This window comes from Phascolarctos cinereus, unplaced genomic scaffold, assembly GCF_003287225.1.
Source record: "Phascolarctos cinereus isolate Bilbo 61053 unplaced genomic scaffold, phaCin_HiC Scaffold_5;HRSCAF=322, whole genome shotgun sequence".
Taxonomy (NCBI): Eukaryota; Metazoa; Chordata; class Mammalia; order Diprotodontia; family Phascolarctidae; genus Phascolarctos; species Phascolarctos cinereus.
In genome coordinates this window covers 323,056,031-323,073,413 of record NW_027555958.1, presented here as the reverse complement: position 1 = coordinate 323,073,413, position 17,383 = coordinate 323,056,031, and the positions used below count along the sequence as shown (strand labels likewise).

General features: G+C 44.3%; 1 protein-coding gene across 1 annotated transcript in view; it reads left to right on the top strand.

Moving 5' to 3' along the window:
* Nucleotides 1-10,561: 10,561 nt before the first annotated feature.
* Nucleotides 10,562-17,383, top strand: part of KCNN3 (potassium calcium-activated channel subfamily N member 3) — a 297,364-nt gene continuing 290,542 nt past the window's right edge. The window contains 3 exon segments of the mRNA XM_020991956.2: nucleotides 10,562-11,100; nucleotides 11,102-11,234; nucleotides 11,236-11,835. Coding sequence (XP_020847615.2) covers nucleotides 10,955-11,100; nucleotides 11,102-11,234; nucleotides 11,236-11,835 — 879 coding nt within the window. The 5' untranslated portion in view covers nucleotides 10,562-10,954.

Sequence of the window (17,383 nt, the reverse complement as noted above, 5' to 3'; positions counted from 1 at the left end):
GATCCAGCTGAATAAAGAAGCTCCCTTCTCTGAGTTGCCCATCAGGATCCACTAGCCAAGCCTCAGAACTATTCTGGTTGCTTTGTACTCAGGTGATGAAGAAGTGATATCAATAGCCTGAGCCCTGAGTCAACCAAATGTTGAGGAGAATATCAGTAGGAAAGTGGATGGAATAACTAGAGTTTGAGTCTGGAAGACCTGAATTCAAATCCTGCCTCAGACACTTATTAGCTGTGTGACCCTGGGCCAGTGATTTAGTCTCTGTCTGCCTCAGTTTCCTTCTCTGTGAAATAAGCATAATAAGGGTTGTGAGGGATAAAATGAGATAATATTGGCAAAGTGCTTTGCAAACCTTAGAAAGCTATCTAAATACTAACTATCATTATTAAGGAAAAACTTGGTTAACTTGCATGGGGGTTTTGCATGTAAAATAGTGATCTTTGCTGCCTTTTCTAAATGTTCTCTAATTATTCCTATAATAATATATACCAGAATTTCCCCACAACTTAAGGTCAAGCTCACTGGTCTAGAGTCTGGAGACTTCATTTCCTTTCTTTTTTTAAATGGGGAGGGAATAAAGGAGAGGGAGGGAATAAACATTTAAGAAGCACCTACTGTGTGCCAGGCACTGTGCTAAACACTTTACAAATTTCATCTCAATAGATCCTCATGGCAAAAGAGATGTTTGCCTTCCCCTATTCTGTATCTTGGAAATAGAAAGACAAAAATGAAATAAAGAAAAAAATCCCTCCCCTTAAGGAGCTTACATTCTAGGGGCAATGGAGGAAGGAAATAAGCATGTAGCCGGCACCTACTATGTGCTAGGCACCATGCTTTACAAATATTATCTCATCTGATCCTCACAAAAACCCCGTGAAGCAGGTGGTGCTATTATTGTCTCCATTTTACAGTAGAGGAAACTGAGGCAAATAGAGGTTAAATGATTTGCCTAAGATCACATAGCTAGGTAAATATTTAGGGCCGGGTTTGAACTCAGGTGTTTTCTGACTTTGGGCCCACAGCTCTAGGGGAGGGGAGATAAGATAACACATGCACAGATAAGTAAATACAAATAGACAAAATAAATACATAGTAATTAATTTTTGGAGGAAAAGGCATTAACTGCTGGAGGGATTAGGATAGATTTTGTGTAGAGGTGTGGCTTGAGTTTAGCCCCCAAGGACTCTAGGAATTCTAAGAGGGTAGAGATGATGAGGGAGCGTGTCTGGCCATGAGGGACAGGCTGTGCAAAGGCAGAGAGATGATATATACAATGTCCTGTATGGGGAACAGCAAATAGGCCAGTCTGACGGGAACATAGTGTATGAAGGGAAGTAATGTGCAATAAACCTTGCAAATTAGGCTGGGATCAGATTGTGAAGGACTTTAATGACAAACAGAGGAGTGTGTATTTTATCAGCAGTTAGGTGGCATAGTGGGGACAGTGATGAGCTTGGAGTCAGAGACCTGAATTTGAATTCTGCTTGTGTGACCCTGGACAAGTTATTTAACCTCTCTCAGCCTCGGTTTCTTCTTCTATAAAATGGGATAATAATAGCACCTGCCTGACAGTGTTGTTCTGGGGATCAGATGAGATCATAAGGTAAAGTACTTTGTAAACCTTAAAATGCCATATAAATATTATTTCTTATTATTAATTTCTTCTTCTTCTTCTTCTTCTTCTTCTTCTTCTTCTTCTTCTTCTTCTTCTTCTTCTTCTTCTTCTTCTTCTTCTTCTTCTTCTTCTTCTTCTTCTTCTTCTTCTTCTTATCCTAGAGGCAAGACAAAGTTATTTAAGCTTCTTGAATAGGAGAAAGATTGGTCAGACTTGTATTTTGGGAATATCAATTTGTCAGCTATATGGAAAATGAATTAGAGGAGAAATGAGGCAGAGGGGCCGATTAGGAGGCTATTACAAAAGACTGAGTGCTGAAGAGAGCCTGAAGTAGTGTGGTAGTTGTTTGAGTGGAGAGAAGGGGATAGATGTGAACAGATGTGGACGGAGAATTGATAAGACCTTGGTTGGGTATGGGGAGAGGAAGAGGGAGTCAAGGATGAGTCAGACACTTTTGGTATCTTGTTCAGTTGTTTTAGACTCTTTGTGACCGAGTTTAGAGTTTTCTTCTCAAAGACACTGAAGTGGTTTGCTATTTCCTTCTCCAGCTCATTTGACAGATGAGGAAACTGAGGCAAACAGGATGAAGTGACTTGCCCAGGGTCACACAGCTAGGAAGTGTCTGAGGCTAGATTTGAACTCAGGAAGATGAGTCTTCTTGATTCCAAGCTCAGTGTTGTATCCACTGTGCCACCTATCTACCTCTTTTGGTATCCTAGTAGTGGTTTATTTAGGATTGGTGACGAGCTCATCAAGGTCACTTAGTTGTTCTTGTACCATTTCCTTACTTATCTTGGGTATCAATTCCTTCAGAAATGATTTTTGTTTTGTCCTTTCCAGGCTAAGATAATTCTTCTTTTTAGAAGAAACAGAAATAAAATAAGAACTGAGTAGTTTGACCTCTCTATCATCCATTATCATTTTTTCATCTCCCCAGAGTGACAGTCTTCTCCCATCTTTGATCCTCCTCTTTCCCCCAAAGTAGCTTTTTTAAAAGTTCTTTTTGTTAGGTTATTTTGAGCTTTTGGTCTCTTGACACTATTGTCGTAAGATTGTGTCATTCATTTGTAATTATCCTCTACTACTTATCCTTGCTTCTAACTTCCATACATACATTTTAAAAATCTAGGTTGGATAGTGAGCCCCCTATGCAGCCATATCATTCTTCTTAGCTCCTGGAAGAAGGTAATTTCTAGTGGAATGCACCTTTGTGGGAGAAGGGATTGTTTTCCCCTTTTGTCTTTGTATCCCTAGCATCTAGCACAGTGTCTGGAATATGGTATGTGTGACACAGGTGTAGACTCTCCATACATTTGGTGGTTATCCCATGGGATAATTGGGATAGTAGAGTAATATAAGTAGCCTACATGGGTACATGTGCCATCCATCCACCTTAAATCTCCTAGAAGGCAGAATGTCATTTTATTAACAATGAAACCAATATAAAACTCAAATAGAAATGGATCTCTGAGGGCCACGTATTAAATAAGAAAAACAAAATTTATGTTGTATTGTATTTTTTATTTATTTTGTTAAACATTTCCCAATTACATTTTAGCCCTCTTTGGTAGCATTTGAAGTTTTGCTAGTTCCTGCAGCCTGGATGTTTGACACCTCTGAGAAATATGTAATTTGGGGGGGTGGAGCCAAGATGGCAGAGTGAAAGCAGTGACTTGCTTGAGCTCTCCCCCAAACCCCTCCAAATACTCATAAAAATGGCTCTAAACAAATTCTGAATCAGCAGAACCCACAAAAAGACAGAGTGAAACAAATTTCCAGCCCAAGACAACCTGGATGATTGATCAGAAAGGTGTATCGCGCCGGGCTGGGGGCGCAGCGTGGGCGCGCAGGCCACAGCAAACCTGGAGCAGGCCTCAGAGGACTGAATCGCGGGCAGCTGTGGAGGTTTCCAGACTCCTCAATTCACGAATGCCAAAGACAACTTAGAAGGTCAGTGGGAAAAGTCTGTTTCTGTCGTGGTCAGAGAGGAAGGCGGGGTTCAGCTCCATTCCCCAAGAGCTGGCCCTGGGGGGGCAGCTGCTTCCCGAGCTTCGGCCCACAGACTGAGGGGGAATCCAGTGGCTGATCAGAGAGGAACCGCAGGGATCTCTTTGCCAGTGCTGAGGCAGGAATCTCTTGCTTTGCCCGTGTGTGGATCTGGGTCACAGTTCTGGATAACAGTGCTGGGGTGAGGAGGAGCGCTGGCATGGTAGAGCTTGTAGTAGCTGTGGAGAGGAACCCCTCCTCACAGTTAGGGGACAGAAAGGAATACTTGTGGTCACAGTCCAGGAAAGGAGTAAACACCTCGCCCCTTATCATACCACCTTGGAAGAACTGAAAATTTACAGGTCCCTACAAGTATCTCTGAAAACAGCTACACAAACCCCTGAAGCTTGGGACAGTACACTCTCCACATTGGAAGCAGACTCTTACCTTAACAAGGAGTTTAAAACTCAAGTAATTGGCTGGGATCATGAGCAAGCAGCGCAAAAAGAGTCAGACTATATTATCTTACTTTGGTGAAAAAGAAGATCAAAATATACAACCAGTAAAATCAAAGCTCCTACATCCAAAGCCTCCAAGAAAAATATGAATCAGTCCCAGGCCTTGGAAGAGCTCAAAAGGGATTTTGAGAAGCAAGTAAGGGAAGTAGAGGAAAAACTGGGAAGAGAAGTGAGAGTGATGCAAGAAAATCATGAAAAACAAGTCAACAGTTTGCTAAAGGAGACCCAAAAAAATACTGAAGAAAATAACACCTTAAAAAACAGCCTAACCCAAATGGCAAAAGAGGTCCAAAAAGCCAATGAGGAGAAAAATGCCCTAAAAAGAAAAATTGGCCAAATGGAAAAGGAAGTCCAAAAGATTACTGAAGAAAATACTTCCTTAAAAATTAGAATAGAGCAATTGGAAGACAGTGACTTTATGAGAAATCAAGACACTGTAAAACAAATCCAAAAGAATGAAAAATTAGAAAACAATGTGAAATATCTCATTGGAAAAACAACTGACCTGGAAAATAGATCCAGGAGAGAGAATTTAAAAATTATTGGACTATCTGAAAGCCATGATCAAAAAAAAGAGCCTAGACATCATCTTTCAAGAAATTATCAAGGAAAACTGCCCTGATATTTAGAACCAGAGGGCAAAATAGAAATTGAAAGAATCCACAGATCTCCTCCTGAAAGAGATCCCCAAAGGAAAACTCCTAGGAATATTGTAGCCAAATTCCAGAGTTCCCAGGTCAAGGAGAAAATATTACAAGCTGCCAGAAGGAAACAATTCAAGTACTGTGGAAACACAATCAGGATAACACAAGATTTAGCAGCTTCTACATTAAAGGACCGCAGGGCATGGAATATAATATTCCAGAGGGCAAAGGAGATAGGATTACAACCAAGAATCACCTACCCAGCAAAACTGAGTATAATCCTTCAGGGGAAAAAATGGTCATTCAGTGAAATAGAGGACTTTCAAGCATTCCTGATGAAAAGACCAGAGCTAAACAGAAAATTTGACTTTCAAATACAGGACTCCAGTGGAACATGAAGAGGTAAACAGGAAAGAGAAATCATAAGAGACTTATTAAGATTGAACTGTTTACATTCCTGCATGGAAAGATGATATTTGTAACTCATGAGAACTTTGTCAGTATTAGGGTAGTTGAAGGAAAAAAAATGTATGTATGTATATATAGATAGAGGGCACAGGGTGAGTTGAAGATTAAGGGGTCATATCTGGAGAATAAAATTAAGGGATGAGAGAGGATGATACTCAGAGAAGAAAGGGAGAGGTAGAATGGGGTAAATTATCTCACAAAAAAAAAACAGAAAGAAAAGTCTCTCACAGTGGAGGGGAAACAGGGGAAGGTGAGAGGGAATGGGAATCTTATTCTCATAGGATTTGGCTTAAGGAGGAATAACATACACATTCAATTGGGTATGGAAATCTGTCTTACCCTACAGGAAAATAGGGGGAGAAGGGGACAAGAGAGCAGGGGGTGATAGAGAGGAGGGCAGATTGGGAAAGGGGTAATCAGAAGCAAATACTTCTGAGGAGGGACAGGGTCAAAAGAAAGAATAGAATAAATGGGAGGGCAGGATAGGATTAAGGGAAATAGAGTTAGTTTTTCACAACATGTCTACTAAGGAAGTGTTCTGCATAACTGCACATGTACAACCTATATTGAGTTGCTTACCTTTTCAATGAGGGTGGGTGGGGAGGGAGGAAGGGAGAAAATTTGGAACTCAAAGTTTTAAAAACACATGTTTAAAAAAAATGTTTTCACATACAACTGGGAAATAAGAAAATACAGGAAATGGGGTATAGAAGTCTATCCTGCTCAACAGGAAAATAGAAGGGGAAGGGGATAAGAGAAGGGAGGGGGAGAGAGAGAAGAGAAGGCAGACCAGGGGAAGGGTATTCAGAATGCATGCCATCTTGGGGTGGGGGGAGGGGTGAGAAATTTGGAACTCAAAAACTTGTGGAAGTGAATATTGAAAACTAAAAATAAATAAATTTATATTTAAAAATTAAAAAAAAAAGAAATATATAATTTGCCCACCAGGGGGAACTATACTCAAGCTATCAGCCCAGTAGTCTCATCAAGGTCTCTCTGACACATGAACTAGACATCTCTACTGATGGCCAAAACTGACCATGTTAGGTGGTATAAGGCTCCAAAATTACCAAAAAATAGTAAAATTTCTGATGTGCTACACTCGCATAATCTTCTCAGTCAGGCAGTAGCACCAGGAGGCATCTGGAAAGACCTCATGAGAAAGGTGTTACTTGATCTGAGTCTTGAAGGAAAATAGGGATTCTAAGAGATAAAGAGGGAGTGCAAAGGCATGGGAACAGGAGATAGAAAGCCATACATAATGAAGGGTAAGACGTGGGGGCAGCTAGGTGGTGCAGTGGATAAAGCTCTGGCCTTGGAATCAGGAGGACCTGAGTTCAAATCTGTCCTCAGACACTTGACACTTACTAGCTGTGTGACCCTGGCAAGTCACTTAACCCCCATTGCCTCACAAAAAAAAAAGGAATTAAAAAAAAAATAAGGAAGGGTAAGAACTCCAGTTTGGCCAGACCACAGCATGTATGTACATGTAGTAAGTGTGGAAGAGTAGTTTGGGGCCTTAAATGTCAAATGGAGGGGTTTGTATTCACTTTTGGATAGGGAGGTATTGAAGTTTATTGAGTAGGGGAGTGACAAGGCTAGATATTTAGTTCAGAACAATTACTTTGGCAGCTTTATGGAAGTAATGTTGGAGAGCGGAGAGACTTGAGGAAGGGATACCAATTAGGAGGTTTTTGTATAGGTGAAGGAGTTATATTTCTGTGACTACTCTCAGAATCAGAAATTTATGTCTACTGGGAAGCAAAGGAATGGTGCAAAAAGAGGGCTGTCTGCCCTCAAAAATTAGGGAATTTCAGAAGAGGGTGGTTTTGGAGGGGAAAGATAATTAATTCCATTTTGGAAATGTTGAATTTGGGATTTCTATGGTGCATCCAGTAGGAAGTGTCCAGCTGTTGCTGAAGTGGAATTGGGGCAGAGAGAGAGAGAGAGAGAGAGAGAGAGAGAGAGAGAGAGAGAGAGAGAGAGAGAGAGAGAGAGCGCGAGAGCTTGGGGATGGAAATATTGATCTGGGAGTCATCAGTATAGGGAACATAATCAAACCCATGTGGGTGGGTGGGTGGGGTCACAGAGAGGGAGAGTTTAGAGAAAAAAGAGAAGGCCTAGAGCAGAGACTTGGGGTACATCCATGGGGAGCTGCTGATCCAGCAAAGGAAACTGAGGAGTAAGCAGACAGATAAGAGGAGAACCAAAAGAAATCAGTCTCACAAAAACTTAGAGAAGAGAAAGTAGCCTTGCAGGGAGGTGGAGATTAATAGGGTCAAATGTGATAGAGAGGGCCAGAAGGATGAAGTGAGCCCCCAACCCCTGGCTGTCTCCTATGCATGAAATGTTCCCCCTCCTCTTCAGGACTTGGTTTTGCTGGCTTCCTTCAAGTCCTAGCTAAAACCCTACCTCCTACAGGAAGCCTTTCCTAATCCTTCTTAATTCTAGAGCTTTCTCTCTGTTGATCACAATAAACAACAATCATTTCCTTTTTAGCTTGTGCTTAGCTTATTTGTACATGTTTGTTTACATGTTGTCTCCCGCTTTAAATTGTGAGTTCCTGGAGGGCAGGGACTGTCTTTTGCCTTTCTTTTTTATCCTCAGTGCTCAGCACAGTGCCAGGCATATAGTAAGTTCTTTAAAAATGCTTATTGACTGACCAGATGACAGGTCAGCCCAAATCCATAACCCAGGTACTGATGGTATTGGGCAGCAAAGTCCAAGCAAGACTCACAGAACCTAAAAATATTAGAGCTGATGGTACTTCAAACATCCTCCTTCCAACCCTTTCCGACATAAGGAAGGCAGCCTTGAGGAAGAACCGGGAGGTACAGGATTGTTTTCGTTCCCTGAAACTGACCCAGAATTAGCAAGCACTGGAAATCAGCACTAATCTTGATATCGACATCCCTATTATCAATAATAAGAATAATCAGTTATTAGGAAGATTTAAAAAATCAAATCTGTGATTTCATTGGTGTAAGGGGCTTTTGGTGAAGGACTTCCTCAACAAGTGAATTTGGTACTTTCTCTATAACTTACAGTCTTAGAGCGTTGTCTAGAGAGCTACGAGGTTAAAGGACTTGCCCAGAGTCACAGAGCCAACACCCATCTGAGGCTGGCCTTGAACCCAGGCCTGATTGGGAGGCCTGTATGATATGATAGCAACTCTGCCAGGCTGCCCTTCATAAGAAAGTTATTAAGCTTAAATTTGAAATCTGAGTGGCAAACTAAACAGAATCTGTTTCTGTCTTTATAAGGCATCATTCTGTGAATATGCACACATCCATAATATGTATGAGGTATGCCCAGTGAGGAATGTGTTGATCTTTGAATAACTAAGATCATAGGACCTAGAGGGAAGCTTAGAAATCAACTCCTTCTTATCACAGAGGGGCATACTTGAGCCCTGAGAGATGAAGAAATTTCCCAGGGGCACATAGTTAATAAGAGGAAGAGCTGAGATTCTAACCCAGGTGACCAGAACAAGATAAAATTTTAACATACTGGGTCTTCTAGTCTTTAAAAACAAAGCAGTTTTATTAATGCATTTTGCTTTTATGTCAGTCATTTCTGGATGTGGCCTCCCACCCTCTGTTCCACATTGAATTCACTCTTGTAAGAGTAAAACAATAAGGGAAACCCCCCAAACTCAATGGCTACATTTGACAATGCATGCCACCAGCTGCCCTTGTAGTTCCCTCCTAGAGGTTTCATTATATTTTTAAGGGGAATGAGATTAGTAACTCAGACTTTGGCTTTCATTCTCCCATTTTTGTGGTCATTGTGGATGTAGTTTGTGTGGCTCTGCTAATTTCCATCTACCTCAGTTCATACAAGTCTCCCCATGTTACCATCCTGTCTCCCAATTTTCTGGCTTTTTAAATTATGGCTTTTTCTGCAAGTGATTTTCAGTTCTCAATTATCTGGTTTAACAGAATTAAGAGAAGAATCTGATAATCAATATCCACAGATCATCCAAAAACATCGTTTTAGTCAGTTGCTCTAACTCCCTCCCTCCTCCCCCTCATCAAAGAGTCTCAGAATAGGCAAAAATAGGCTGAGTTCAATTGTCCCTCCATTCGGTGTGCTGAGGAAGGAGCACTGATGAGGTCAAGGGTCAGAGAGCAGGAAGGAGGCAGAGGGGAGGCAAAGGTCATGGGAAACTAGACCCTTTCCCCAAATCAATCAACTTTCATTTAAGATGGGAATGAATCCCACTATTGGTCCGTTTTTTGTGACTCTCTAAGTATCCAGAATACAGCCCTGCGCACAGTAGGTATTTCATAAATAGTTGATGATTATGTTGAGCTTGGAACCCTGGCAGCTGTTCACAGTTCCTATTATCGGTATCCTAGGGGGCAACTGAAGGGAAGCGATCAGCAGGGAGGCTTCTGCCTTCCTGGCCATAGGAATATGGTGCTAGGGTTAGGGAGCCAGAATCGCCTCTTATACCAGCACATTCCACTTCTGGGTGACATTGTTTCATGCTCCATTCTGAATTTCTCATGCTCTGAGTACTCCTAGGAGTTTCTAGGAGTCTGGAGGTCTGGATTTAAGTATTTCTCTCTCTCTCTCTCTCTCTCTCTCTCTCTCTCTCTTCTCTCTCTCTCTCTCTCTCTCTCCTCTCTCTCCCTCTCTCTATTCATTTTAATCTTGGAAAATCAACCAACAAACCTTTATTAAGAGCTTACTATGTATGAAGCACTAGGCTAAGTGCTGGTCAAGTCACTTCACATCCTGGCCTTCAGTTTCCTCATTTTTCCATTGAAAAGGGTTAGGACTAGGATCATAGGATTTTCCAGGAGGAATGGATCTCTGAGGGGATTCTTTTTCAGATACAGGTTGGACTGGATGACCTCTGAGCACTCTTCCAACTCTAAGATTCTGTGATGCTCTCATCCATTCCAATCCCCTCATTTTACAGATGAGGAAACTGAGTCCTAGGGAGGACAGTGAACTAGACAAATACTATTTAGGGTCTATTCTAGCTCTCACAACGTTAAGTACGCGTGAATGGAACTTTCCATCTACACCCCCTCCCCCACATCCCCTCTCACGGCATCCCCTCAGCCTTCTGGCTCTCCTCCCTCTCTTACTGGGCCCTCCGCATCCCTATTCTTTTGGGGTCGACAGATTCCTTGTACCTGTCAGAAAGGGAAGAAAGCAGCTGCTTCAGACGTCAGGCGAGAGAAACTACAATTCCCAGTCCTCTGCGCAGCCTCCAGCCTGTGCACCCTCTCTGGGGCTGGGGCTGAGAGAACCTCCTCTTTTAGGAGGAGCATTGTGGAGGAGGCGTGGTTAGGATGTGGTTGGAGAGTTAAGCCAAGCCAATGAGACCAGCTGCTAATATGTGGGCTTGGCTTACAATATTACAGTGGAAGGAGGAGAAGGAGAGGAAAGCTATTGAGCCTCAGCCGAGTGGAGCTGACCCTTGCCTGAGACTCTTCTAAAGACCACCTCCAGAAGCAGAGTTCTTTTCCCCCCACCCCAGCTCCTCTTCCTCCCCTTCCCACTACAATGCATTCTTGACGGGCAGCATCCGGACTCTAGGCAGCCCCAGAGAACCGAACCAAGCCAAAGAAAAGAGGATCAGAGCCAAGACGCTCTCTGGCTTGGGATCTCGGATGCCGGTCTTTCTTTGAGGAAATCTCCTGAGAGAGAGAGAGCAGAATTGGGGTGGGGGGGGTTTGTGGAAGGGAATCCAACCAGTCCCCAAGATGGACACTTCTGGGCACTTCCATGACTCTGGGGTGGGAGACTTGGATGAAGACATGAAGTGTCCCTGTCCATCTTCGGGGGATGAACAACAGCAGCAGCCGCCACAACAGCCACCACCACCGCCGACCCCGGCACAGCTGGCCCCCCCCCCAGCAGCAGCAGCAGCCGCCCCCGGCCCTGGCACCCCAGTCTTCAAGGCCCCTCACCCAGCTCAACCAACTCCAGAGCCAACCTCTTCATCACAGCCTGCTGCACTCTTCTCCCACCGCTTTCAGGGCCCCCACCTTCCTCCAACTCTACCACCATCCTCCACCCTTCCTCTAGGCAAGGCAGCCAGCTCAATCTGAATGACCACTTGGCTGGCCATTCTCCAAGTTCAACAGCCACAAGTGGGGCCGGAGGAGGCTGCAAGCACAGACAGGCAAGCCCACTGGTCCACAGGAGAGATAGCAACCCTTTCACGGAGATAGCCATGAGCTCGTGCAAGTACAGTGGTGGGGTGATGAAACCCTTGAGCAGGCTAAGTGCCTCCAGGAGGAACCTCATAGAGTCCGAGCCTGAAAGCCAACCCCTCCAGATCTTTAGCTCCAGCAATCCACCCGAGATTGTCATCTCTTCCCGGGAGGATCACCATTCCAATCAGACCCTGCTCCATCATCCAAATGCCACCCACAACCACCAGCACTCCGGCACCAGCAGCATCAGCACCTTCCCCAAGGCCAATAAGCGGAAAAACCAAAATATCGGCTATAAACTGGGACACAGGAGAGCCTTGTTTGAAAAGAGGAAACGGCTGAGTGACTATGCTTTGATTTTTGGGATGTTTGGCATTGTTGTTATGGTGATAGAGACCGAGCTCTCTTGGGGGTTATACTCAAAGGTAGGGGCTTCGGTTTCTCTTTATCCCTTTAACAAAAGGAGACAGGAATGTAGGTAGCAAGGAGAGAGACAGAGACGGGTGAGGAGAGGCATTTTTTTTAGTTGTATGTCTGAACACTGTTAACTTCCCATGGCTTTCCTTCTAAATCAAGGGAGAATTCATTTTCCTTAGGAGAACTCCCCCCCCCAACACTTTCTCTGTTTTTCAGATGCAGTATCAGGTAGGATTAAAGAATCCCTTCGGAGAAATCATTTTTTTTCCTCCTGGCTCATTTGTACTAAAGCATAAACCTGACGCTTAACACACCAATTAATTACATACACTTTGCCTTGCTGTGATGTTTGCCTGTCCCTGCTATTCCCATCCCACCCCACCAACCTCCGCTCCATCGCTTTCTCTCCATTTTTCCAAGGTGAAAAAATAGAGAAATGTTTGTGTGAGTTCAGTTTACTAAAATCTCTCCAGCCCCCTTCTGTCCCTCACCCTTTCCTTCCCCTGCCTCCCAAGTTTCTAATCTTGTCCTCTCTCTTCTGAGACTTGTGGCAAATAGTAAAGTATGGTGGCTGTAGCTTCCCTGGTGTATTGGGCAAACACAGGGGAATGAAACAGTGTCTCCTCCACTCATGGAAAGGGGGCTCAGAATCAGCCAGTTTAGTGCCTGGTAAACATTCCCCCAACAAAAATGGCTACAGGTGTTAGTTACCGAAGAAAAGCAGCCCGGCCTCACTTTGCATCATACACATTGTCTTTGCCTTTTCTGTCTCCGAGGCTCCTGACATCTCTTAAGCATGCAGACAGCAAAGGCAAGCCAGTGTTAGCAGGAGCCTGGCCCATCACCCCCCACTCCCCAGCTCTGCCCATCTTCGCCCCTCAACCCGTTTCCGTTCTCCCAGGGAGGAAAAAAAAAAGATGTTTGCCCGCAGGAGCAAGGGAACAAGGATGGCTTCGGCAAAGGACCAGCCTTTTGAGTATCATTTGCCTGGTTGGTTCGGTCATTCCCCTATAGCACAGATCCAAGCAGGTGTGTAGGGGGGTTCTCTCTTGCCGAGGGGACTCCGGGAGGTGGGAGTTTCCTCCTCCGAACGGCATGGGGAGGGAGGAAGGTGGGCTTCTGTCTGATCTCGTGTACGGCTCCCCAGTTACCCTCCTTCGCTCTGGAAGGAAGGATCCGATTGGATTTTTGAAGAGTGTGTGTGTGTGTGTGTGTGTGTGTGTGTGTGTGTGTGTGTGTGTGTGTGTGAATGTATGTGTGTCCGTGTCCGTTCTGTGGCTTGGATTTCTGGGTTTATTTTTTAAAATTTCACTGGGGGGGGTGTGTATGCGGGCGGAGGGCGGCGGGGTTTGCCGGGAGAGAGGTTGGTGGTGCTGGGGAGTTGATGGGAGGGGTTCCTCGATGCGGTTCAGCTGTTGAAAGATTTTAAATAGAGCTCCTTTTTAGGCAGGACACAGCTGCTGTGAGGCTGTCACATTCCTTGTTGAAATCTAGCCACCCAAACCCGGGAGGTGCTGCTCGGATTTCCCCCAATCCCCGACTTTTTCCCACCGTAAGGGGCCAAGTGCCCTATCCCCAGCCTATCCCGAGGGCAGGACAGACCTGTCTGACTGTCGGAGTCATCAGAACGGGGCGATCTTGCGGCTGGGAAGGGGGTGGGGGCAAGTTGTCGGGAGCTCACGTCCTCCCCAGGGCAGTTTCCCAACGAGTGTCTTAGCCCCAGTCACTCAGGAGCCCTCCCCATTCCGAGAACCACGAGTGGTGCCCGGATTTCCCCTGTAAATCACAGCTCACGCAGCCCACTCATCTCCTCTCCCCCTCCTCCCCTCCCCCCGTTCCCCCTTCCCCGCGTTATGGAGGCTGCTGCCAAGTCCCCTGGTCCAAGCTGCTGCCGAATACATTCTCTGGAAGGGCTGATTAGAGCTCGGCTTTACAGATCACGCTGTACCCCACCCCTTAGCTCTAGTTAGTGCCAAGCACTAACGTTTGGGAAGAGCTCCTGGTATAGCCCAGGCAAGGGTCCAGTCCAGGGAATCCGTGAATTCCAGATTGGAGAAATCAGGGCAATCCCCACGAATTTGGGGGGATGTCAGATCAAAAAGGAAATGCCATCCCTGGCCACACCTGTCAGGCAGCCAGGCTCCGGGGCTCGGAAACATCCACAGTTCTTGTTTTAGAGTCAAATGTACATAGAGCTTCAGTCTCATTCTTACCATAGCAAACTGCCATTTTCACTTTCTGTGGAATAGATGCTGCTGGAGTAGTATGAATGGGGAGGGCTGTAGGGAGGGGAAGCGGTCCAAGCAATTGTAGGTCTCTGTGTTGCCAGGTGAGGATCTCAGGGGATGTGGGCGTTTGAGGTGGCTTGTACTTTCCAACATAAGGGGATTCATGTGTTCAGAAGCTCAGAGACTCATATCAAACAGAGCCCTGACATTCCTTGTTTTCCTCTGGCTTTCTAGTTCTGATGTGGAAGCAAGGTGACTGCTTCTTTTCCATTTTGGTGCTGGTGTATGGTGATCACCATTTGAACTTCTTTTCTATTTAATTGTGAGAGGCAGTGATTAAAATCTCCCTTAAAAAATTAAACTCTATGCTCTGGCTCTGCTTTTAGTTGAGGGCCTTAACAGGTTGGAGAAAACTGGCTGATGGCATTGAGAGGGTATATTCCTCAGAGGAGAGGCCTGGTGGCATAGACTGAATGTCAATCTTTATATATGAATAATTGGAAGAAGGAGGAAGATGGCCAACTGTTTTTCTATCTCCACTCAGGAGAATGGAGGAAGCAGCAGAGTTAGATCATAGCCAGAAGGGTTTGGGTTGGATTGAAGGAAGAACTTCCTGGCAGTGAGACAGTGGATATACATAGATAGATAGGTAATTGAAGGGGGGTGGGGGTGCTGAAGGGGAAACTCCTTTACTAATGAGCTTTTAAGATATCCTGCCTTGAGTGGTTTAGGTAAAGCCCTGCCTGGAAATGGAAATTAACTAGAGACCTTCTGGTGGAATGATAGCTCAGTGTCCTAGGTGGTAGAGGAGGAAGGTATTTCAGGAGTGAAATATTTCCTGAAGGATGTGCTCAAGTGGTCACATAATTAATTACTCCTGGCAATTAAAAAAAATCTTTACAACTGGTTACTTTTTCTCCCAGTGTGGAAGTGAGACAGATCGTGTTATCTGCTGCTTTCCTGCCTTCCTGACTAAGGCAAGTGAAGCTAAGAGATAGTTGAATGGGAATGAGTCCCCAAAATAGGACTTAGCCTTTTGATGCTGGGGTTTTGCATGCCTTAAAAATATTAAAATAAACACAAAACAGATATTAGTATAAGTGGGGTCCAAAATAAGCGCAGAAGAGAATAAACATTTATATAGCATCTACTATGTGCCAGGCACTGTGGTAATCCCTTTTTTAGAACTATTATCAGCTAGGGGGTACAGTGAATAAAGTGCCTGGCCTGGAGTAGAAAGACCTGAGTTCAAATGCTGTCTCAGACACTAGTTGTGTGACTCTGGGTAAGTCACCTAACCTTGGTTTGCCTCAGTTTCCTCATCTATAAAATACCTACCTCCCAGGGTTGTTGTGAGGATCAAATGAGATAATACTTGTAAAGTGCCTGGCAGCTATTAAGTGCTATATAAATGTTAGCTATTATTATTATTAATTATTATCTGATTCTTATAATAACCCTGTGAGGTAGGTACTGTTATCATCCCCATTTTACCATTGAGGAAGCTGAGGCCATCAGAGGTTAAGTGATCTGCCCAGGGTCACACAACTAGTAAGTGTCTGAGGCTGGATTTGAACTTGGGTCTTCCTGACTTCCAGATTAAGTGCTCTATCATTTCATCACATATCAGTTCCCATTTCCCAGTCTGCCCCACTAGGGAAAATCACAGTGAAGGTTCAGGTTGGGTATTGCCAGGGGTGGGCTACTGATAAGGAAATGTGGGGGTTTCATAGTATAGACAGCTGGAAGAAGGTATAGATAGAGACAGGCATTCTTTTTACAAGGAAGTCTTGGGGCAGTACCACCAGAAAGAAGGGTGTGTGTGTGTGTGTGTGTGTGTTTGTTTGTAGTGGCGGCTACAGTGACTTCTGTTCTGGAGATGTGAATGGAAATATCCCTGCACTTAACAGGAGAGTTGGAGCCTTTTAAAAAGACTTCAGGGAATATTTATGTGTGTAAGGCATCTTGGTACAGTAGAGTGATGGACTTGGATCAGAGATTATGAATTTTTGAGTTGGTAAGGGATCCCAGAGGCTATGCAGTCTAACCCTCTCATTTTACAGATGAAGAGACTGAGGCCCAGAGTAATTGTGATTTGCCCAAAGTCATATAGCTAAGATATTTGTTCTCTGATGCCATATACTCTTTGTATGGCACTGTTATTTATCAAATTGGTGTTGTGAGAGTCAGGAAACACTGGATTAAAATCCTGCTTCCTATACATAATAACCAGCTTTTTGCCTATGATCAAGCCATTTTCTGAGACTCAGTTTCCTCATTTGTCAAATGGGGATAATAGTGCTTCACCTGGTTGTGATGGAGCTAATGTGAATATAAAGGTAAAGGGCTTTGCAGGTCTTAAAGTATTGCTCATGTGTCTACTGTTATTATCTGTGTTTTAATAGAAGCCCAAAGCCATCTTTGAGAACAACCACATTCACATTTGGAGAATTTTTTTAAAGCAATTACAGGTAGAAGTGCCTCTAGGAGAATCTGTTGCAAAAATCTTGGTTAAAATGGTGCTTCATATAGATAGCACCAGTCAGAGTTAGTAACATCAATCTGCACTGGGGATTCCTCAAAAGCATTCTGAAAATTCTTGGGAACATGCATTCCCATTCTGCGTTCCTTTGGAAGCTTCCTTAGATATCAGGCCTACTCCACACAGTAATCACAGAACCCTGATGGAGGCAAAGCCCTTATTCCTTTTCCTCTTCTCCCTGAATTGAGGGAGGAGGTTGTTTTTCTCTGGGCCCTAGTTAGGCTTGGGAAGACCTCCCCACCCCTCAATCGTCTCCATGTGGAATTCCCTCTCCCGGGGCTCCATCTGGGAACTGGTGCCTCTGCCTAGCTGATGCAATCATCAGCATGCTTGGCTTTCCTGCTAGTTTGGGAGAATGAGGGGTTTGATGTTCTATACTGGAAGTGTTCTGGCTGTGGCATAACCCCTTAAAAGAATCATCTCTCCTTGGCTTGGACCCTCCTCATGGCTCCCAGATCAGGAGTTCTTAACCTTTTGTGTGTCATGGACCCCAGTGGCATTCTAGTGAAGCCTACTGACCCTGTTCTTAAAATAATGCTTTTAAATGTACAAAATCAAATGCACAGGATTGCAAAGGAAATAAATTATGTTAAAAACAGTCATCAAAATATATAAAAAACCAAAACCAAACAAACCCTTGGATCTCAGTTAAGAATCTTTGCTCTAAAATCTCATTATTGCTCTCTCTATATACCCAGAGGTACTCCCTGCCCACTGACTTCTTTCCTTTCCAAGCATGCCATGGTAACATTAGAGTCTTTGAGCAGAGGGCTCTCTGTGAACTTG